At 41.7% G+C, this 22,595-nt stretch overlaps 1 protein-coding gene across 5 annotated transcripts in view; it reads left to right on the forward strand.

Annotated features, from left to right (window-relative positions):
* Positions 1 to 22,595, forward strand: part of FAT3 (FAT atypical cadherin 3) — a 357,170-nt gene that overhangs the window by 136,884 nt on the left and 197,691 nt on the right. Inside the window, exon 4 of one of the 5 annotated variants that reach the window (XM_054187687.1) lies at positions 10,556 to 10,909. The exons of the other annotated variants lie outside the window; for them this stretch is intronic. Within the exon in view, the coding sequence (XP_054043662.1) occupies positions 10,556 to 10,578 (23 nt within the window). The 3' untranslated portion in view covers positions 10,579 to 10,909. Of the gene's footprint in view, positions 1 to 10,555; positions 10,910 to 22,595 lie in introns of those variants that run through there. 5 annotated transcript variants of the gene reach the window in all.

The raw sequence follows: 22,595 nt of genomic DNA on the forward strand, positions 1-22,595 counted from the left end.
AAAGCTGGCTACTGTCCTCAGCATAGTTAAAAACCATAATATCTAGTGGAGCATCCCCATCCCTTCCTCCTACACCGTAGCTCAAGGGTTTTTGTAGAGGGCATTTGGAGAGAGACCTGTTACCTACAGCCACAGTAAGATTCAGGAAGGTGTTTGAGTACCTGATTTCCCATTGATAATAACCGTGAGCGTATAATAACCGTGAGCATATAAACACCTACACCAGAGTTAAGATCCTGAATTTTCTTCAGCTGCCTCTCTGTGTAGGCAGTGGGGCTCACTGTTAAATTATGAAGTCAAACATTTAGAGCCAGATTCTCATCTCATTTCAAGCATGCCTGGCCTCCGACAAGCCATCTACTTAAAAGGATCACATCACTGGGGTTCTCAGTCGCCTTTTTTAAAGTCTAAAATTTGCATGACCTTACCATGCGGAGCTGAAGAAATTCAGCTGTGTAATTTGTCAAGAAAAATTTGAGAGGCGATGCCTTCATAGTTTGTGTGTGCCTACATGGGGACAGATTTCTGACAAAAGTTTTCTTTCATCTAACAGATAAAAGGCATGAAAGTCAGTGGAAGGTGAGGTTAGAGATTTTCAGACTAGAAATAATCTTGTTTTTCTGGCTTAGGATGATTTTAGCTGTAAAGGTGCTATTCCAAAGTTATGGTCCAGACAAAGGAGCTGAGCAGTGAAATTCCCCAGCCGTTGTTATTCAGAAGCTCAAAATAGATGATCTGGTCTGGATTAAAAACCTATTAACGCATAACAAACAGTTTAAGTCAAAAATGACCATAGCAGTAGAGGGGCTTTATGGCAGAGCTCTGTTTTGCCCAGAAAGCTGGGAGGAAAGGACGTGTCTCTTCTGGGAACGGATAATGGATATTCAAATATTGTATGTTCCCGTCTTTTCCTGCTCAGGGGCTTCTTGAATAGCATTATTGCCGTGCAATGTTATAAATAAATCAACAAAGGAAAAAAAAATGCTGTTTATATTCCTATGGTGATTCTAACAGGATAGAAATAAGAAAGTGTTAACAGAAACTTGCCTCTCGTAAGAAACATGATTTTCTTGTTCCAACACAGCTGAAACACTTTCAGACCGCATTCCTTTTAAATCACTCTCTCCCTGATAGCAGAGTGTAATGGAGCTTTTCAGATTCTTCTTGTTACAAATTTTTGGATTAAAAAGTTTCCTATCTGTTACAGAACAGCAATAAGCACATTCAGCGAGGTGTGGGGTAGGAGTGACTTGTTCCATTTCTGGGGGCATGTAATATTTTATCATCTTGCAGACTTCCTGCAATTTGGTATGCTGAGAGAAATTAATTTGACTGTTTACAATATTTAATTTTCAATAATTATTCAAGCATATATAACTACAGACATTTACAGTATGTAGTAAACAGATGGATTAGCAATTGTGCATGTAATTAGAAATTACACTTAAAATACAAAAATGCATTTGAATATTCCATTGCCTTTAAAAAGAAAAAAGGTATAAATGTGACTCTGAGTGCCTTAGGAATGCTTTATAGGAATAGAGTCCATTACGTACCCTTCCTAAGTGAGTCCCAAAAATATTCACTGAATTGCAATTGCAAGTTGCATATACTTTTTTTTTTTAAGACTAAATTATTCCAATTGGGTGATATTTTCCATGCTGGTGTGGTGTCAGAATCGCTGCAGGATCACTTTTCCCACCCTCCAAACAGAGACATCCCCTCTCCGTCACTGCATCCACGCCGTCGGTGGCCCGATGCCGGGCACACGGCGCTGCACCGAGGTGGACCCCAGCTCCCACCTGGCACCCAGTCCTCGGCCCTTCTAGAGGTCCGCTTGAGTCATGACACTTGAGAAATGATTTTGTTAGGATAAGATAAATCTTCCCCAGAAATCGCGGAACTGTCAGGCTGTGAAAGTACCGTAAATGAATAACAGCCCAATCTTATTACTTCAGAGTTTATCCTTTCCCCACCTTGAATTGTGTTGCCATCTTTCATTCTGCCCAGTCAAAATTGATTTGTAGGATAGGTGGCACAACGACCACAGGTAAAATCACCAAAACCGCCTGTGAATGATTTTTAAAAGTGACTTTTGAGAAGCAATTTTAGATGTTTTTGAAAATATTACTTCCCAGATTTCCGTGTGGTCTCATACCACAGCTCCGGGGTTGAACGCTTTGGTGCTGTGCCCTTGGCACTTACACCAGGCTGTTTAGGTCTCCCTCAGAGCTGGTGCAGAAGCAGCCCAAGTTCATTTCCTTTGCTAATTTAATCTTTAAAAAAAAACAAACAACAAAACAAAACAACAAACAAACCTCAGTCTTTTGTCTCATGGATACGTTTTAAAAAGTGACTCTAATTGTGCTGTCACACCTTCAAGGAATGAGTTTTCTCCTGCTCTTAGTGAAGTCAATGGGATTCCTGCCATTGCTGCAGATGGGTGTGGGACTGAACCCTTAGTGATTGTCTGAGTGTGAAATGAGAAAATATATTTAGCTGGGTTCGTATGAGACTATTAGATACAAATTCTCATCTAAGATAACAGTTGGTGCTAATTTCCATGGCCTTCCAGCATATTGACCATAGATCATGTCATGAGAATTAAATACCCCTTCCTCCCATATATATCTCCTCCCTTTAGGGGAATATAATGTAACATAGACAAAAATGACAATTATTTAATTCTCTGCCCCTCAAAAGCTTACTGCATTTAAGGAATTACTTTAACTTCAGGAAAAAAAATAAGTGAAGATGATAGTTCTTTTCCTATAGTTGTAATACCATTATTTTTCTGCTATTATTGTATTAAATTTTTGATACTGTTGTGCTATTCGCTATTCCAATTCTGTTCTATTTATTTATTTGCTGATGGAAGTGATTTTTTTCCTAGACCTCACAGCATAGCGCATGAGAACTCCTCTATTTTTCCTGCTTGTGATATTTTCTGTTTTAGGGATGGAAGCAGAGGCTTTTGCAGTGTGATAGGCTAGTGAATGAACAGATTCATAGTCTTAAGGTCAGAGGGTTATTAGAGCACCTACTCTGACCCTCTCCACACTTCAAGTTGTAGAGAGTCACCTAATTGCTCCTACACTGCGATGTCAACTGGTGTTTGACTACAGCCTGTATTGCAGGAAGATACTGATTTAAAGGCTCTAAGGCCTTTTTTTCCTGATGCTGATCTCCTTCATTCTTTGAAACGTCTGGTTTATTTTTCATTTGAATTTGTCTGCCTCTTCTTTCCAGCCATTGGCTTTGGTTGTACCTTTCTCTGCTGGAACAGAGAGCCCATTACTCCCTAGTAATTTCTCCCTGTGCAGGTACTTAAGTGCATTAATCCAATTATTAATTAATTAAACACAGCATCATTCTTTAAGGCAGAAAGGGGAAAAGAAGCACTGATTTAATTAGTGCCAGATTGTCATTGACTTTTAAGTAGGAAAATGCAGGTTGTTTGCCTCCATAAAGCCGTTCATGGTCACAGTCCAACAGTGACCTCCAAAGTCCTTCCTCCCCAAGTCTCCAGCATGGAGGAAAGACCAGAGTCAGGTGCAGATGCAGGGGTCCAGGGTAGCTCCAAGGACCTTCCCAATATGAGCAACAGCAGCTGCTGATGCAGCAGAGAAGACATGACATAATATCATTCACAAAAATTCTTGTTTGTGGCTCTGGCTTCCACAGTAAGGTGATAACCACTGGATTTCTTTTTGGTTGTAGATAGGAAGTGAAGGCATATGGCTTAGCCATTTGTCATCCACCATGGCTATTCCCGCCTTCCCCATGGACAAATTACTCGGTTGTTTTTATGGATAGAGATGGAAGTTTTTTGTCCTGGGGGGCAATCACCCCATTTAATGCTTCCTTTACTGTCAAAAGCTGGAAAAATTGGTGTTGGGTCTGAAAACGGAGCAAGCATTTTGGGGGTAGGCAACCTAGACCAACGTTAGCTTTCTAAATTTCACAATATATACTGAAAAAAAAATAAAGAAGACCCAAGTTATATTTCTGAAATGTACAGCAGATGCTGTTAGAAACTCTCATTTGTTTCCCCTTTGCTACCACTGATTTCATATTTGCACACATTGCAGGCCCGACTGATTTGGGTTTGTCAGTCGCAGCGGATGAGGGATGTTGTGTAACGCAGAAGAGGAAAGATCCAGTGTGATCTATGGCCTTAGCACTGCAGTCACACGTTTGCCCACCAAAGCGACAGCGCTGATGTCCGGGCTGTTGCTTGGTGCTCTCCCGTCCAGTCATGGGCTTTGCCCTACATACAGAGAGATGGTCACTTCCTTACCCGCTGGTGAAACCTTGCTAACGGCACAGAAACCAATGTACTAAGTCAGAGGCAGTTGTGCTTTTGGAAAATGGAGCTTCACGGGTGAGGGGCTGGTTTTAGGTGATGCAGGAAGGCTATGAGAGAGTTGTGAGTTTGAACTTGGCTCCTCTGAACTCCAGCTCCAAGTCTGAACCTCAAGGTCTTGCCTCACGTTTGCTCTAGTTAATTGCCAGTTAACTTGCTTGTGTATTAACAATTCCTCGCTAATGTGAAGTGTGGGGTAATTAAGACCTGAATCCCCTCCTTAGCTCTGCTGTAAGGCTCTTGTGTGATCCGGAGATGTCTCTTGGGGCAGCTTCCTTGTGCAGAGGTCAGGATTTTGTCCCAGCCAGCTGACTTTATGCCACCATTGCAGGGCTGGTAGCCACAAACGGACAGAAATCCTGACTCAGCCCCCAAGAAGATATTGTAGCTCCTTAAGAAAGTGGGAGTATCCAAAGCACAAAAAGAAAATACATTTTTGTTGTTTTCATTTGCCTTCTGTCTCAGGGTAGACTGAACAGATTTTCCAACTTCAGATCCACAAATATAGTTTTTTTCTGGGGATTGTTTTCATTTTGTTTCTTGTAAATGAAAGCTGAGAGTCTTTTGTAGTTAGAAGAGTCTGAAGACCTGAAACTTCAGCTAAAATACTTAGCATCAGGAAAGCGATGATAAATCCTTGACAGGATCCCTACCTGACTTCAGTGGAGTGAAGTATGTGGCGACGCTTGTGTGCTTGGCTCCTCAAAATGAAATTCTGTGTCTGAAAGCACAGCTTTATGACTGCGAGCAGCAGCAGTAATGATCCCCTTCTTCCTCTCACTGGTCTTGTCTGAGTTATTTCATTACTGCCTGTAATGTGCTTTGAGGCCTTGGATTGAAGAGCAGGGTGATTATTATGGTAGTTTAATAATATTGTTTAGAAGGATGTAATATGCTGCGGCACTGGGTTTCACGGAAATGCCATCTGCATTCAGTGTAAATGCGCTCTATCACCAAAGTCAACTCGCAGAGTCAAAGTCACACTTGGCATTGCTGCTGCTGCTCCGTCTTCAGCAGCTCTTGAGGAGCAAAAGGTGCAGCCCACGGCTCTGCGGGAGGACACAGCTTCAGCCCTGGTTGTTCTCACTTGTCCTCCACTTTCATTGAGATCTTCACCTACATTTAGGGCTCCCTGGTGCAGGGCGAGGTGTTTTGCCTCGGGGTACCATTCCTGTCCTCTGGTTTCCATCAGTGCCTGGTTTTGTATCGCTCTGTTCCAAGAGGCTGCTGTGATGCTATTTGGGTTATCCCTGGTGGTTGACTCCAGACAGACATTTACAGATTTTTATGATTGCTTTCAAAGATTTCACTGTAGCTTTACTCTTAGATGATGATCACCTATTACAGCCTGGTCTGCTCCCTGTCGAAGAAGGAAGCAATACCTGCTGTCGTAGGTTTCAAGGCCAGAAGGAGCTGCTGTGGTTTGAGACAACCAGTCAGGGGAAAAAGCAGTTTCCCGTGGTTTTTTGGTGGGGGAAGCGTGGGGATTTCATTACCTCCTCAGGCCCCAAACCTGCAGGACTGGTTCCCTGGTTCTGGCAGTAGCATTGCCACCTCCGAGGCACCCCCTGCTCTCCACGGGGAAGTGGGGTCTGGGGACCCTGACGGCTCCCAGGGCTCTCCATGTCCACCCCCCTGCCAGCCCGCCCAAGGACCCGAGCTCGTGCCCATTCACAGGTTTTCAGATATTGCAATATCACTCGGTATCCAGAGAAGAGCAAATTTCAAAATGTCCTGCAAGTTGAATGACCTTTTTCCATCCAGTTCTATAACCTTGTATATATTTTGCAGCTTTTTTTCAGCCTTTTATACATTTTGCAGCTCATTGTGCTCTTGTGCCTATTTATCTCTCTTTTTTTAACAAAGGCAGGCGTAAGGTTATCGAAAAATTCTATTTGCCACTTAAATTGGTGCCTGAAATACTGTAATGTCTGTGCTGCAGCGTCTATTAAATTGCATTTTGTTTTGTTGTATTCAGATTTTTACATGAACCTTTAATGCCACAGCATCTAAATACCTTTCAAAATGCAATAACCAATCCATTTAACATGTCCAGGAAGACAGAGACTTGTTCTGTATAAGAAATATTATTAATATACTGTTCAATACACAAGTTGCATTAGAACTTATATAAACCAGAAGCCTAAAGAAACCCTTCAGCATCCTTCTGTAATGAAAGCACAGAGAGGAACCCCTCCAGAGGGCAGTTCTTCCCATTCTGGGGGGAAGGGGGGAATGGTTTTAGTTAGAAGGGGGGACTGGTTCTTTGAAGGTCCTACAGAAAGATCTTAGGTGCCTTAACATAGCTGTTTGGAGCCTCACCACCAGCATGGTAGGATATGTGGCTCCAGAAAGGAGGGGGAGGCTTCAGGGTGGGAATTACCATGACTTTGTCCCTTTTGTCCTCCTCCTGTCCCCCGTCCCCCACCACTTCTAGGCATCACGGGAAAATTAGCATGAGAAGTCCCTTTATTCTCCTTTCCTTTGCCTTTCTAGCCCCAGCTCAGCAATGCTTTCAGTAAAGACAGAGGAAAGAGAGTTATGAAATACATATATATAGGCTTATTTGCAGCTTATTTTCATCTTTTGTTTGCCCTGGGTCTGGAACAATTAGTTTTGGTCCACATTTGGGGCCTCTGAGGGCTGTTACAGTATAAATGATGGAAATAGCAAAGCTGGTCTCTTCCACCAAAGAAGTCATGTGGGTTATTCCCTTACTTGGCCACGGAAAATGATAAATCACAAGAAGCTTTCAGATTTGGCTTTTCAGATTGATTCCTGGCCTTAAGTGTCACGTGAGACACATACATGCAGCTTAATGATAAATTCCAAAGGGAAAGGAAGAATTAGGAGGGATGTATCTCAAAATACAACATCTTTGCCAGCCAGTTACATGCTAGAATATAATTTCTAACTGATTATCATCTAGTAACAATTAAACATCTTTAACCTTTTCAACCTCCTGTGATTTGGTGCATTAATGAAAAATGTAAAATGCAGCGTGTGTCTTTCTGAAGAGGTTACACAGAAAAAAAGATGTTGAGCGAGATTTATCGAGGTTTAATTTACATAGAAAATCCGGTTATTACTTAAATTGTCTTTCAGAACACAGTGTCCAGAGAAAGAATATTCTTCTGACACTACTTAATGATTAGATTTCAAAGCTGAGAGGAATACGGTGCCAGGCATTGGTAGGGTTTTTAGTTGTTTGGTTTTATTTTTTTCTTTTTCCTGTGTGTTAAAAGAATCCTAATACAATTTTTAAAGTACCATTTTAATCACCAATTCTTACTTTTATCATAACAATCGTAAGATGTGTAGCCGTATTTTTTACAGGTAAACAGGCAATTTCATATTTGTAGGGACATCAGAAAATTAGACTTGAATTTCACCATTCTGGCCTGGTTTTCCTTGTTCTCAGTAAAAAAAACCAACCAAACAAAAAAAACCCCCAAAACCAAAAAAACCTGTTGCCACGTGGGCTGAGAAGTAATCTGCAGTGACTAATCGACTGCAAACATCCACCACTCGGGTATTGAAGCAGATAAAATTGCCAGTCATTTTTTAAATCGGGGTCTCAGTATTTTTTCGCCGCAGTTGCTCTGGGCTCTCGCAAATGCTCACTATTCAGAAGTCATCAAGGAGGAACAGGTTGTAGCCATCGCGAAGAGCAGATTGATCGGTTTAAGCTTTTTTCGTTAAGGATGAACAAAAAGGGCTATACATTTTGTGTATTACAATGATCTCCTGCAATGAGGCTGCGCTGTTTTCCTGAGTCTGCAAGCGTTCAGCCTGCTCTGCCTCTGCGGCAGCTGTCGGTGTATAAATAGGCTGTGGGGGTTTCTCCAGGAGTCTGTGCTGCAAAGGCTCTTGTGCATCCTGTTGTCTTCAGCCTCCTGCAGCTTGGGGGGGTGTTTCCCAGGGGAGGCTTAGCAGGGGCAGGCAGCACAGCTGGGGTGGGGTGGCCACATGCAGCAGCCAGGAGGAGAGCGGGGTGAAGCGGTGGAGACCCTCCGTACAAGCAACAGCCAGAGGTTTGGCGAATAAACAGTAAAACCCGTTGACTTTTGCAGGTGATGCTCAGCTGCATTCCTTGACCTCTCCACAGCAGGGGCTTGTCTAACAAGTGAGAATCTCTGTGCCAGCCCAAGGAGACATCATATATACAACCTCGGGACGGTCCTGCTTTGCACTTCTCTTGCATCTTAGCCTCAGCTTTGTTGGACAACTCACAGCCTTTTTCTAACAACAAAAAAAAATACCCCATGTTCTATTTACTGTCTTTACTTCTGGGCCATAGCCACATGATTCCACTAACATAGCTTCTGCCATCCTCGTATGAAGTGTGTGTCAAAAGTTTTAAATCATATGCTGCTAAAACTCAGCCAGCCGGTCAGCACTTAGCTACTGATATGGGGAGCATTGCAGAGCCTGACTAAATACGGCAGTGTAGGTGTAGGCATAAGGTATGGGCTGAAATCCAAACACTGCACAAACTACCGTTGTTCAGGCTCCTGGAACCAGAGCTTTAACATTTTCAGAAATATCACACAGCAAGTGCCTCAGCTTTGGCTGTGTGCGTAGGCACGGGGAGAAGAAGGTGATGGATGGGGAGACTCGGTGATGGAGAAGGTGCGTGATGGGAGAGGAGGGGAAGCTTTTTTAATCTTCCAAACCATGCAAGAGCAGCATGGTGGCACTCACTTCCAGTGTCCCAGCACTGTGAACTTGTAGCAGACACAGTGCAAGAGAAGCAGATCCACCCCAGGCTCAGTTCACCCACACTGCGGTGCAGAAAGAAGCTAGTGGTGGAGAAGAAGCTGAAGAAAGGGGATGGGGAACTTCCTTATGTCATGAGGTCTGGGGACTGTAATCAGAAATCATTGGAAAGGAAAAGACTTATCTGGGCTTATGTGCCCACCCTGTGTGTTTTATTGCTTACATTTGTTTATAAATCTCATTCTGGTTAGGGCAACCTCACGGTTCCTGAATTCTCCAGGTCGGCAGTACTGGTAACGGTGAAGTAGTGTCCATTGCAGTTTTCACCTGCTCTGCCTTGGCGTGCCGAGAGCAACCCTCTCATGCTATTAAAACCTAATAGGACTCTAGGACCGGAGTCCCAGCATTGTACTTCTGTTGATCAAAATTGCTTCTGGGTTTACAAAGAGCAAAGAGCGCAGCTTCAGAGAGCCCTGGGGAGCTTTCCTCAGCTCCACAGGAACCTGTTAGGAGGTGGATTGATGATGAACGCTGCAGCTTTGCATAGTACTTTTGAACAAGATACAAAGGGCCGGTAAAACACAGGAAAGGGAACTCTGTGAGTCATTGGTCATTTTTTATGCTGTCAAGTCCCTTCGTACAAATCACATACAGTTAGAGCTTTCTTCTGAACAGCCCCTAGATATAATTGGTGAAGATGTGTCTCAAGGCAAGTTTGTCAAAAGGGCAAACTTCTCATTTTCCCAGAGTTGACATTGACCAAAACATCCTGAAGTCCTTGCAGAGGAGCAGAGCCTGATTAATGTCTCAGCGACAAGGTGAAGGAGGGTTAGTGGAGGCTGCGGCTGCTTCTCAGTCTGTCATTGTGATGCCTTGTCATGCACACACACGCTGCAACGTTTTTGCATGTGTTTGAGGTTTTTCTCCGCTAGGACATCTGGAAATGAAGATCCAGTCACATAGTTGTGCTAGCAGACGTGAAAAGTAGGTAGTCTGTGTTCTTTGTTGCAGAAGAGGCAATGTACAGGGGCTCCTACCATTTCCCCTCATTTGTTCTTCATAGTAGAAGGAGAACTCAATCTGTAGGATCTTTTCATTAAAAATAATTTATTTCTGGACAGTCTTTTGACACCCAATGTATTGTTTAGTATTCTGTAACAAACTGTAGCCTGCACGGGAGGTGTGTCATATATTAAACTATTTAATTTAATCTTACCAGAAAAAAAGTTGGATCTAATGTTCGGGTAGTCTGGTACTGGAAGGTCACTGGGGAAGAAGGTTTAGCACTTGTATTTTGTGAGAAACAGCTTTGTAAAATTCATTGTTCGGCAAGACCTCGGAATAGCATTGAATTATTTTTATATGGAGAGACACTGTAGTCTGAATTCATTGCCATACACGTAGAAAAGGTGTATGCACACCTTTTCTTATTTGTTTTTAATTTTAATCCCTTTTCTTGTGTTTATCTAGGTTCTCAGTTTTACTTGTATTAACTGCCATGAGGCAGCAACCAAAAGGCAGACCTTACACTGCAGTTGTTGAACTGTTCAAAAAGAGGCACAAGCTCTTCAATATAAAAGGAATGTCTAAATCTACGAGACAGTTTGCCTGAGGCTCTCAAAAATATTCCCCAGATGCCAGCACGTAGAAAGTACCAACAACTCCTGGTGAGAAATGTACATTTGTATGGAGCAGAAATGTGCATTATCCTCAACTCAAGTCTGCAGGAGGATAAAGGAGAGAAGGATCCAATAAAAACAGTCGAATGAATAAACCGGAGTCTGTTGCTGTAGATAAGTTTTTTTGGAAAGGAGCGCAGCGCGCTGGGTGCGAGAAGCTGGGTTGGGCGGGTGACGTTCCTAGTGCAGGCAGCGCTGTGAGGAAAGTAGGGCATTTTGAGCATATGAAAGAGAGAGGTGTGCTGAGCTTCATTAGGGATTCTAGTCACTTCTTCAGTAGAAGAGAAGACAGACAATGTATTTTGCATGTTAAGTCACTTTAGTCGTTCCCTGTGTGTTCCACATGTAGGTTAAACTTTATTTTTTCTTCAAATAAAGGTGGGTATCTGTGCAAGGCCGTGACATCTCTGAGACTGAATTTTAACAAGAGAAGTAAATGGAGGAATTATTTTAGATTTTCTTTGTGTTCTGATTTAAGGAAGGTCTTTTCACCTACAGCATCTTTTTCTGGGCTACTGTGATGGGAGTATTTTGGATCAAAATATACTAATGTGTTTACTCTCAACAATAGTCTCAATCAGAAGCAGTGTTCTTAGTTTTTCCCACTGTGGTACATGATACCTTTTCTACAAGTCTCAGCATCACAAACTTTCTAAAAATTTTTTTTTTAGTAAGACTATTCCTCCCAACCCAAAATTCAGTTCTGCATAACCTAGAGTGTTTGACAGCACTCTTCAGGAACATCTCAAAAGATGCTTCCAGGAATTTTAGGCCAATACGACAGTCAGTGTAGCTTTTGTAAAGGACATCAGTGAACCCAAATCTCCTGGAGTTCTACCAATGAATTGGATAAATCCAGTTGATAGACTATATTTATTTTTTTTTGGAAGGCTTCCTAAAAGGCCTTTCAGCAAAGTCTGTTAGAAACCCAAAATTGTGAAGTATTCTCTGTCAAAATTTTTGTCCCCGTAAAGGGTTTCTACAACACAATAGTGTTTTTGTAGTTCTGGGTGGGATTGCAGGCTACATTTACCCCTTCAGGATTTAGAGAACGAAATCCAGTGGGATCTTCAAATTCTTTTTCACCAGCCTCTTTCTTTTATTTATTTATTATCATTCATTTACTCTGGAAAGTCTGTTGTGTGGTTCTCAGAGGCAGCCGCTACCGTCTGTAGTGCCATGTCCACCCTGCAACAGAACAACAACTGGTGCATCCATTGATATTAAAACAGTATGTTGAAGAGGAAATTTCTTCTGTACCTCGAGCCTGGTATGTCACCTATTAGGAACAAGAAAGGGGAAAGCGCTGGTCGCGCTCTCAGATTTTTTAAAAAAGAGTAAGGGAAATCATCATTGTTATCTTTACCGTGTCTTTACTATTAAGTTATATTTTTCAACTGCAAAAGTTGGGGTGGACTTTTGCAGAAGTTCTTTGAATTAGGACTTACCTATCTGCTGAACGACAGGACCTCAGGGCCTCACTTTTTACTTTGATTTCATACCAGGAGAAGATTTATTCCAAGGCCCTTTGGATTTGAATACACAATTTCCCACTCAAGCAAGGGTCTGTGGAATAGTCTTTCTTACAGGAATAATGTTTCTCACCATCACTTTATTCAGTGCTGTCCCAGTTTGTGGCCAAAGCCGAATACACAAGAAGAAACAAGAACCAGCAGAAGAAACGAATGCAGCTCCCCTCTGAATGTATTAAAAATCAATACGTTGAACAAAATCTCCCTTCTGTGGGAAAGTATATTCCAATCTAAGAGTTTTAAATCTCTTTAGTTGTGTTTGTCCTTATGAGGAAAGAAATTTGATCTGATTATGGCAAAAGGAGAATGTCCAGCAAATACAGGCTGAATATAGCACAGTGCCTGAAAACTGAATTCTTTACCGGCTGCACATTGATGTAACTCAGTTGATTTAGTTAGGATCATATGGTTTAAAAATCAGCATAGAATGGTCCCTTGCATTATTAATGACTGAATAGCAAAAGTGGGGGGAAAAAAAAGATGCTGTGATGTATACATATATATTTATGTATACATTACTGTACTCATTTCTTTGTAAAGAAAGAAGAAAAATTGGAAAGTGCTTGAGAAAAAAATGGGAATAACCTGTGCTTCAGCAGATTGCTTTCTGGTATAGCTCTGTAATTTGTATTTTGAATATATGGGTATATAATTCTGAACGTGTGCAGAGAAAAACTCAATATTGTCAGTACTTTACATTAAAAATGCATTTTTCAGTTCCATTAATAATGAAGAATATTCTATAGAAAGTGCAGATCGAAGAGACCGTTGATAAGTATAGTTAATAACTGAAGATAAATGTAACTTAAATATTTTACTTTTATTAAAGCTCAGACCTGCCATCCTGAGAGTGACTTTTAAACTATCATGTATTCGTAGAATCATAGAATGGTTTGGGTGGGAAGGGACCGTAAAGGTTGTCTAGTCCAACCCCCCTGCCATGGGCAGAGATACCTTCCACTAGATCAGGTTGCTCAAAGCCCCATCCATCACCACCACAACCACCACCACCACCACCACCACCACCATCATCATCATCATCATCACCGATCCCTTCCGTTTTATCTAGCTCTGGCCCCATTTTGAGATTAAAAGAAACAGGTAATGATTTTGAGATCCTAAAAGCAGAGGCAACATTCCAACGTGCTGCCGTTTCCCTTGTGTTTTATGGTCTGCAACCCACCCAGGGGTTTAGATCCGACACAATTTAAAAAGTCGACTAGTCCCACTCCAGAACAAACTCCAGAACTTTTATGGTCTGCAACCCACCCAGGGGTTTAGATCCGACACAATTTAAAAAGTCGACTAGTCCCACTCCAGAACAAAAGGCAGCAATTACCACTGTCTTTCAGAATGAATACAATTATGATGTTCTAGTATTATAATTGGTTGCATTATTAGATATGTTGCTGAGCACAATGTGTTACATCTTCCACCATGGGATCATGTTTGAAAATCCCACAGGCTGCTCTTTGTGCCTTCTGACTGCATTGCTTCTGCACACACTTCATTAGTAGGTTAGTAGGCAGAGAGTTATATGAAATCTTAATTTTGCGGTGATGCTCTGCAATAGGGTTTTGTTTTATATGGTAGGTTTTTACAACACAGATCCAAATTTGGAGAAAAATACATCCTTCATAAAACATCAACTCATTAAATCCTGTAATTATGTTGTTGTTGTTTTCCTCATGTCAGTCATTTTCTCTGCAGCAGCTTAAGATAAGGCATAGTTTGTATCTTCTCTTCCTAATGGCTGGAGAGCTGTTTTGAATCTTCGCCCATTGCATAATCCAGTAAAAACCGTATGCGTAAAGAGAAAAAACACTTGAAATTTCCAACGGAGAGATAATGTGTGAAAGAGAACTGGCATATTTATTTTTTTTCATAGTAAAGTAGTTAATTCTTTTGCTAGTAGTAATTATGTCACATTTGTTCAGTAGCACACATTAAGCAAGACTGCATAACCTTTGTGTCCCTTCACACGTTTCACTGCTTGTATTTGCTGAGTGCTCAGAGCCGGGGCATAAAATACTAAGTACGTTGAACTCGAATTGTAAATATTCAAACCAAAGTGTTGTGCTTCATTAAGTAAAATTAATGACATTTGCATTTTAAATGGCTACAGCCGTGTGTCAATGCTGTTTGGCCGTTAGGAGGATGCCTGAGCACGGCCCCTTGCTGTGCTGTGGTGGAGGCTGGGGGGGTCCCTGGGGCTCCCTCTTGCCCACAGGGCACCAAAACAGGTTTGCCTTGTGTTAATGATGTACTTGTTCCTGGCTCCTGCTTTCTCTGAACTAAGATGCACTGAGTGCAAGCGAGAATAAATCTGTGCAAATAGAATACCTTACTCGCGATGTCACTCTGATGTTCAGCATGATCCCAATCTATTTATAGTCTATGAAATTGATATATCGATCCTCAATACTGTATGGATTCAGCCAGCTTCTTTTGAGTAATAAATTTCTGTGATGTCCTCTAACATCCCTATTTTACAAATGCCTGAAAACCAATATCCTTGTCTATGTCTTATGTAGAAGCACAATCAGAAAAGGACAGTGATTTCTGGAATAATATGTTTATACACTGATCGCACTGCCAGTTTCTTCTTACTGTCTCCTAGAGCAATCCAGTAATGTTTGCATGGTGGCAGACCTTTCAAAACAGTGATTCTTGCATGAATTTATTAGGAAACCCAATGAGTTCATCCATCCCAAGTCTACCAGAACTTGTGGTGCGCCTCTTGCTCAGGCTGAAAGGAGAACTGCAAAACTCTGCTGCCTTCCCCACAGCCTCGCATGTGGCAGACGGGCTCACCTTCCTGAGCGCTGGTCCTGGGACAGAGCTGTAAATTCCACCATTTTCCTGTTATAATTGGCCAACATATCTCCTCCTTGCCTTCACCACGCAGCAGGTAGCCCAGACGGCAAGGAGCAAGCTGGAGGATGTCGCCCTCCTGCCCCAGCACTGTCCCTCGCTCTCACAAGAGCAGCTTTGAAGACCTGAGCACTCTCCAACGCCTCAACTGAAGCAAGAGAAATGCAATGCAATAGTCAATGCTGCCTGAATGGCTGGGTGTCACCAGGTTGCAAAGGGGACCAAGTTTTGTTAGCCTGAGTCTTGTCTTTAGGGTTTTTTTTTAGTTTGGTTTTGGTTTTTTTTTTTTTTCCTTGTTCAATTGTCCTGATCCACTAAAAGATGCCTGAAAGTAAAAAAAGCAGGAAAATGGACTTTGTGTGGCATCAGACTGGATTGGAGAGGAACAGGCTGAGATTCAAAAAATCTGGAACTTTGAGAGAGAGTGACTAGAAACTAGCAGTTCCATTCACTGACTAGCATTTCATTAATTTAATAAATCAGTTTGTATTGTGTTTTTCCTATACTTAATCTATCTTTTCATAGTAAGTAATGCATGGTTTTAAAATATTGTTTATGGACTTTGTAATTGAATTCTAGTTAGCCTTCCAGTGCAATTTGATACGGGAATAAAATATAAGGTGATAAAATTAATCTAACACATAAAAAAAAAATCACAAATCCAGCATAGCAAAGAATACAACTGCTTTAAAGCATGTGCAGATTTAATGTACAGCCCTGGTTAGAAAAAGGTTTCCAATTTAGTGTATAGTTACAGTTTAGTTACAATTCAGTGTGTTTTAATGATTACCAACCACTGGACTGAAACTTACTTTAGGGAAATTACTAAAAAGTACAGCTGCAAAACAAGATTAGAATTGATTATTTAAATGAATGTTTCCTGCTTGCTGATTTAAATCATGATTAAAATGGGTGATTTAAGTCACTTCTATTTATATCGTTTTGCGCAGTTTGGAGACTGGCAGTCCAAGTCCAGAGACGTTATTTCCTTTCCCAGAATGACGGAACTGCCTCTAGTAAACCACAATTAAATTTCAGAGTCCTCTTGCCTCCACTAGTTACTCAAGGATTTTTCTTCCTCCCACTGCTTAAACAAAGTGCATTTGTGTCACAGGTTATCTAATTACTGTTTCCTTTCTTCAACCTACGTATTGATTTTATTTTTTTTTTGGTCTGAAATGTCTTTTGTTTTACTTGTCCTTCCTCGCCGCACTGATGCCTTCCTCGAGAACTCTTCCCAGCACTTGTAGGAAGAGGATATCGACAGATGTAAATACTACAGCTGCTGTGGTTAATGAATTACTCTCACCAGCAGAGCATGGTGATGGACGTCGAATGCTCTTGACTCATTCCAGGGCAAAAATCGCCATGAGAGTGGTTTAAAATTTGCATGCTTCCCTTTGCATTTGCAGCAGAGTAGGAGCATGCACACAGTTAGTTGTTCAGTGACGAATCTGTAAACTGCAGTAATTTGTTTGATTGCCCCTACCTTGCTTGTGTCTGTTTGTCTCTCGGCTTAGCATGACTTTGTGTGGCATGGTCCAACTTGATATGATAAAAGTTTTGTGTTACCCTTTCGGTTTCATTTAAGGGAATAATATTATGCACCTGGAGAGTTCTTGTAGGCATTGCAAACAGAAGACGTGAGAGCTTTCACTGTAACCTAGAGGTTAATCTCCATCAAACCATTACTGAAAATGCAAGAGATCATAATGAAATCTTCAGTTTTTTGAATATCAGTTGCCTAAAGCCTGAAAGAATGAATATGAGAAGCTCTCTGACTGACTTTAAAGAGGTGGAAAATGCACAGATTTTGTTCAGTCAGACATCCAAGGTTATTTTTTCCTTTTTGGAACATTCATAATTCTTCTGATAAGTAAATTTGGTGATGTGTAATGAAAACGGGAATGTAAAATGTGTCATCCTCTCTTCTTTGTAGTTCTGTTTCAAACCTATAAAAGAGCAGTAATGGCACTCCTGGGGTTAAGAATGTTGAGAAGGTTATCATCTCATCGCATACGGTAATTATGCGGGGCAGTTTCATAGGATGGCTGGAGTTTGGTCCTGGAAAAAGTCTTTTAGTGGGATCCAGGCATACTGAGTAGTAAGTGGAGTTTCCTCAAAGAAAGGGCATTTTTATGAAGGGAAAAAACCGCACAAAACCAAAGGCTTGCAGCTTAAAAAGAACTGATATTATGCTGTCAGTGTCCCTAAATTAACCAAGCGGCTGACCTACACTTTAAAGGATTTTTACATTAGTGTCAGAAGGAATTGAGTCATTCTCTTTCAGCTAAACAACTCGAGTATCCTCTCATACATCCTTAATAAAGAGAATACGCAGTGGGTCCATTCATGCTTCCATCAGTCTCTGAAATCAAGGCAGCGTAAGTAAAGGAAATCAATCTTGCAGAAGCTAATGAGAGTGCAGAACTCCTACGCACCTTCTCCAAAACAGGTTTCCTGGTAGCATTTGGGCACTGGAGTCAATGGTTCCCTGTCCCGTGAATCAGAGATCTGGCCGTGGTGGAGGAAGAGTGCCTTGGCAAAGGAGGAGAGCTTTTATTATGGACTGCCTACACAGCCACGAGTGGGATTTGTTGGGTCTTCATACTGCACAGCACTTTCGCTTCCAAAAAAAAAAGCAACCAAGAAATAGTTTTTTATAGATGGGTTAAATAATTTATTTTCACAAAAGTGTTATCAGGCGACTGTTGCATCTGAGGTTTCTGTGTGTGCTTCTTAGGAAATCTTGTGTTGCAGTGAAGTGATGGATTAGTTGAGGTATTTGGCTTAGACTCAGAAGAGCAGCCATCAGGTTCAAGAGAGTAAGTGCGGGGATGGCCAGAAATTGCCTTGCTGCATCGGGGAACTGAACCCCGTCCTTCTCGCACAGTGAATCAGCAGAGGGGACAAGGTTCTCAGATACTACTTCCACAGTGAAATTAGGAAGAGATAGAAAGGCCAGCATCTTCATCCAAGATAATTCAGAATTAGAACACCATCAAATGGGCCATACTTCCTGATATATGTAAAATTGGAGGATGAATTATCTTTCAGTTGCATTAAAAACTGGAAGGTCTCCTGCTGTTTATTTGGCTTTCTTCTTTTTTTTTTCTTTCTGGTAGATTTAAAAAAACACGCTACTTGTGTCCTTAGATGTATTACTTATTGCTGCTGAAGATGGTTCTGCTGGTTAAATTGTAAAAAAAAGACCAAATCCAGTCTGTGACAGAGCTTTCAAGCTGCTTATGGCATAAACACAAGTAGGATGGACGGAGCCACATCTTCATAATATTTTGGGACCTGCTAAAAAAATGTGTCCTCCCATGTCCCTGGTCCAGTTTCCAGTGGAGATACCTATGGGCAATCTGTTCAGAGGTGCTAAGCATCATTTCTGGAGATGCACTGAGCCCATGGTTTCTGTTTAGTGTGAATACGGACTCATTTTTTTATAGAGAAGTGCTCATTTGCCTTCACTCATGATTGTAGCTATTAATAACTTCATCAGGACAGCTCTTCAGGTTGAGCTTTTCCTGATTAATTTGATACTAAAAATCCTGCTGACTTCCAGGGAACTTGCTTTGGATGCAAAGTTGCATTATTAGGACCGTGTTTACTGTCTGTTTTATTGATGCAACAGAATTTGGGGGAGAGGTGATTCCTTGTCTCTCCTCTTTGTTGGAGAAAGAAATGTCAAACTATGTCTTCAAGGCAGTTTCCTAGGTATTTTCTGCTTGTAGTAGAATTTAGAACTTCGCCTTTTTTTAATTTGAACATAGGAAAAAAAAAAAAGAGTAACTTACAGTCCCTCAATTTTGTTTTATTTTTAATGAACAGTGACTCTTAGCTGTGTTTGAACCTCAGTCACTTGCGTTTCCAAATCAAACTATTAAAAGCCAGCAGCCCTCCTTCTTATGTTATAGAATCATAGGATTTTTAGGGTTGGAAGGGACCTTAAAGATCATCTAGTTTCAACCCCCCTGCCATGGGCAGGGACACCTCCCACTAGATCAGGTTGCTCAGAGCCCCATCCAGCCTGGCCTTAAAAACTTCCAGGGATGGGGCTTCCACCACCTCTCTGGGCAACCTGTTCCAGTGTCTCACCACCCTCATGGTGAAGAACTTCTTAACATCCAATATGAATCAACCCATCTCTAGTTTTAATCCATTCCCTCTAGTCCTACCATTCCCTGACATCCTAAAAAGTCCCTCCCCAGCTCTCTTGTAGGCCCCCTTAAGATACTGGTAGGCCACTAGAAGGTCTCCTCGGAGCCTTCTTTTCTCCAGACTGAACAACCCCAACTCTCTCAGTCTGTCTTCATAGGAGAGGTGCTCCAGCCCTCTGATCATCCTCGTGGCCCTTCTCTGGACATGTTCCAGCACGTCCATATCTTTCTTGTAGTAGGGGTTCCAGAACTGGACGCAGTACTCCAGGTGGGGTCTCACGAGAGTGGAGTAGAGGGGGAGAATCACCTCCCTTGACCTGCTGGCCACGCTTCTCCTGATGCAACCCAGGATACGATTGGCTTTCTGGGCTGCTAGTGCACACTGACGGCTCATGTTGAGCCTCTTGTCCACCAGCACTCCCAAGTCCTTTTCTTCAGGGCTGCTCTCAAGCCAGTCACTGCCCAGCCTATATCGGTGCTTGGGATTGCCCTGACCCAGATGGAGGACCCTGCTCTTGGTCTTGTTGAACTTCATGAGATTGACATGGGCCCACCTCTCCAGCCTGTCCAGGTCCCTCTGGATGGCATCCCTTCCCTCCAGCGTGTCAGCCGCCCCACACAGCTTGGTGTCGTCGGCAAACTTGCTGAGGGTGCACTCAATGCCACTGTCCATGTCGCTGATGAAGATGTTAAACAAGACCGGTCCCAGTACTGATCCTTGAGGGACTCCACTTGTCACTGGCCTCCACTTGGACATGGACCCATTGACAGCCACTCTTTGGGTGCGGCCATCAAGCCAGTTCTTTATCCACTGAATTGTCAGTCCATCAAACGCATATTTTATCAGCTTGGAGACCAGGATGTCATGCAGGACAGTGTCAAAGGCTTTGCTCAGGTCCAGGTAAATGACGTCATGTTGGGAGAGATGGAAGAGTTGTCAGAGTATGGTTTAAAAAGTATGGTTTACTCTTAGGTTTTTGAAGGTTTTACCTTCATTCAGGCAGGAGTGATAGTACTAGAGTTTCCTAGACCTGTGTTCAGAAATTCTGGTGATGTGAAGTAGAGCTATTCTTTTTTAAAAAAAGAGAGTTTTGGTATTGCAGTCACTGTTACACTTGGTGGGATAAAATGATAAGTAATACCAGTTTTTATGCTTGGGGGAGGAAGGGAAAATAATTCTATACTTTGATAAAGTTAAAAAGACTGTTTTCCTCCACGGAGACTAGCCTTCCACAGACAGGTATATTGCACCTGCGCGGGAGCATCCAGCATTGGGCATTGTTGGAAGTATAATACTAGATTACTCCCAGTGAACCGCTCAGTTCTTTCACATAAGACTGTTTTTGTCTGAAAAATTATATAGGGGAGATAATATCCAGCTAAGCAGTGAAACTGAGAAAAAATTAATGAAGGGCAAAATATGGGTTACTTGAATTAAAAATGTATGTACTTTGGAATGCAAGGCACCCTGCTTATTGTAAAATACATACATCCTCGTCGTTTTGGGCTGTGGATATTTAGCAGTCCTTGTGCTAGCTCCAGACAGAGTTCACAAAAGACATAGTTTGTGAAATAGGAACCAATTACATGGAACAGATTTTTTTTTTTTCTTAATCCCTTTTTATTGTTGGAAGTTCTAACCTTACAGCATGGAGTTTCCATGCAACCTCAGTTGCATCCATAATAGATTTTTTAGTGTAGCTGTCATTTTTCTGTGGGCGTGGCTAATATTCAGACATGTAAGAACAGTGGGCAGAGATGTGTCCACCCTGCTCTTTCGTCAAGGATTATTTTTTTATTTATGCCTAATCTCAGTGTGTCTGCGTTTTGATTATGGCCTGCAGTCCAAGCAAGAGAAAGAAAGCTGTAGAAACCCAAGAGCCAGACTGAGTTTTATTTACTTGTTAGTGGAAGATCTTGGCTGACTGTATGTTTATTTAATGGTAACAGTGGCAGAAAATGAACTGTGCTGGCCTTAAAACATCAAGTTGCCTCTGTCCATTACTTCTCTGTTGGATGTGCTAGGCGGTCTTAAAGAATGAAGAGTAGAAATGAATGCTCCTGTGACTAGAGATCCTGATTTGATATTATTTTTTAAGTGCTATAGAATCCTTCAGGATGAAAGATGATATGTGAATAGCCAGATGAGATTGATTGTTAACCTTAAGCATCAAGCCAAAAAATACCTTGATTTCCTGGAACCACAGATGTAAATCTTGGCAGAATCGCCTCAGTGTTTATCCTTTCCTGTTATGTGAATTAAAGACTAGCCATTTTATTGTGTTTTCTTGTCTTGGATGAGATCTTAATGACTGAGACCCCATCTGATATATGTGGCCATTACACTCCATTACCACTTTCCGTAACAGTAGAAATTTGCCAAATCACTTTAGAGAGAATTTTGTCTTGCATGATGTGCTGTTTACTAATTGCCTACAGCCTTCAATGCTGTAGTAGCTATCCATCACGGGAATGCCTCTTTGGCAGTGCTCATCTCATTGAATGACATTGAGTTTCTGATCATCCTAGCAGGCTCACTTCTTCCTGAAGGACATGTGGAGCTTGAAGGCATAAGGACTACACATTGTTCCTAAGCTTTCTGGATTCCTCTGCCACAGATTCATCATTTTAACTTACTGCTATTATTACATTATTGATAGATTTCCTAAGGGGAGCTGAAGAGAAGGTTCCTAGGGGGTCAAAGGGTTTGCATAATTAGGAAAACTTACTTTCTAGAGTCTCTAGAAAGTTGTTGGCCTTGCCATACTTCACCTCAATGTGATATATTCCAGGCATTTTTTGGTGAAAACAAATACATAAAAGGACCCAAGTATGCTGTTCTTACATGACACTTAATGATACCCCTCGTAGTCTCCAGCAAAGTTCCTTGGTGAATGTTGCATTCCAAGTCATTAGCTCTGAGACCTTGAAAATTTTAGTGTGGGTTTTTTTCCCTTTTTTAAGTAGAGAAAATAATCACATTTGCATCTCTGTGACTTAGCCCTTTTAACCTCGCTATTTCGGACAGTCGGTGTATGATTTTGAAGCTGCTAGGTTTTTCCTGGGGCTGGTGCAGGTCATCTTTAACGAGATTGATTTTCTAATAGTTTGCTTCAAAGGGCAGAGATAGCCATCAGTGTGTCTCTTCATTTGATACTTTCTGACGTAGTAAAGGACAGACTCATTTTCACCTTTTGCTCAAAGTGGTCTCCAACAGTAAAGCTCCTGTTAGAATATTATTTATGGAACACAAAAGTAT

Source organism: Rissa tridactyla, chromosome 1 (assembly GCF_028500815.1).
Source record: "Rissa tridactyla isolate bRisTri1 chromosome 1, bRisTri1.patW.cur.20221130, whole genome shotgun sequence".
NCBI classification, from domain to species: Eukaryota; Metazoa; Chordata; class Aves; order Charadriiformes; family Laridae; genus Rissa; species Rissa tridactyla.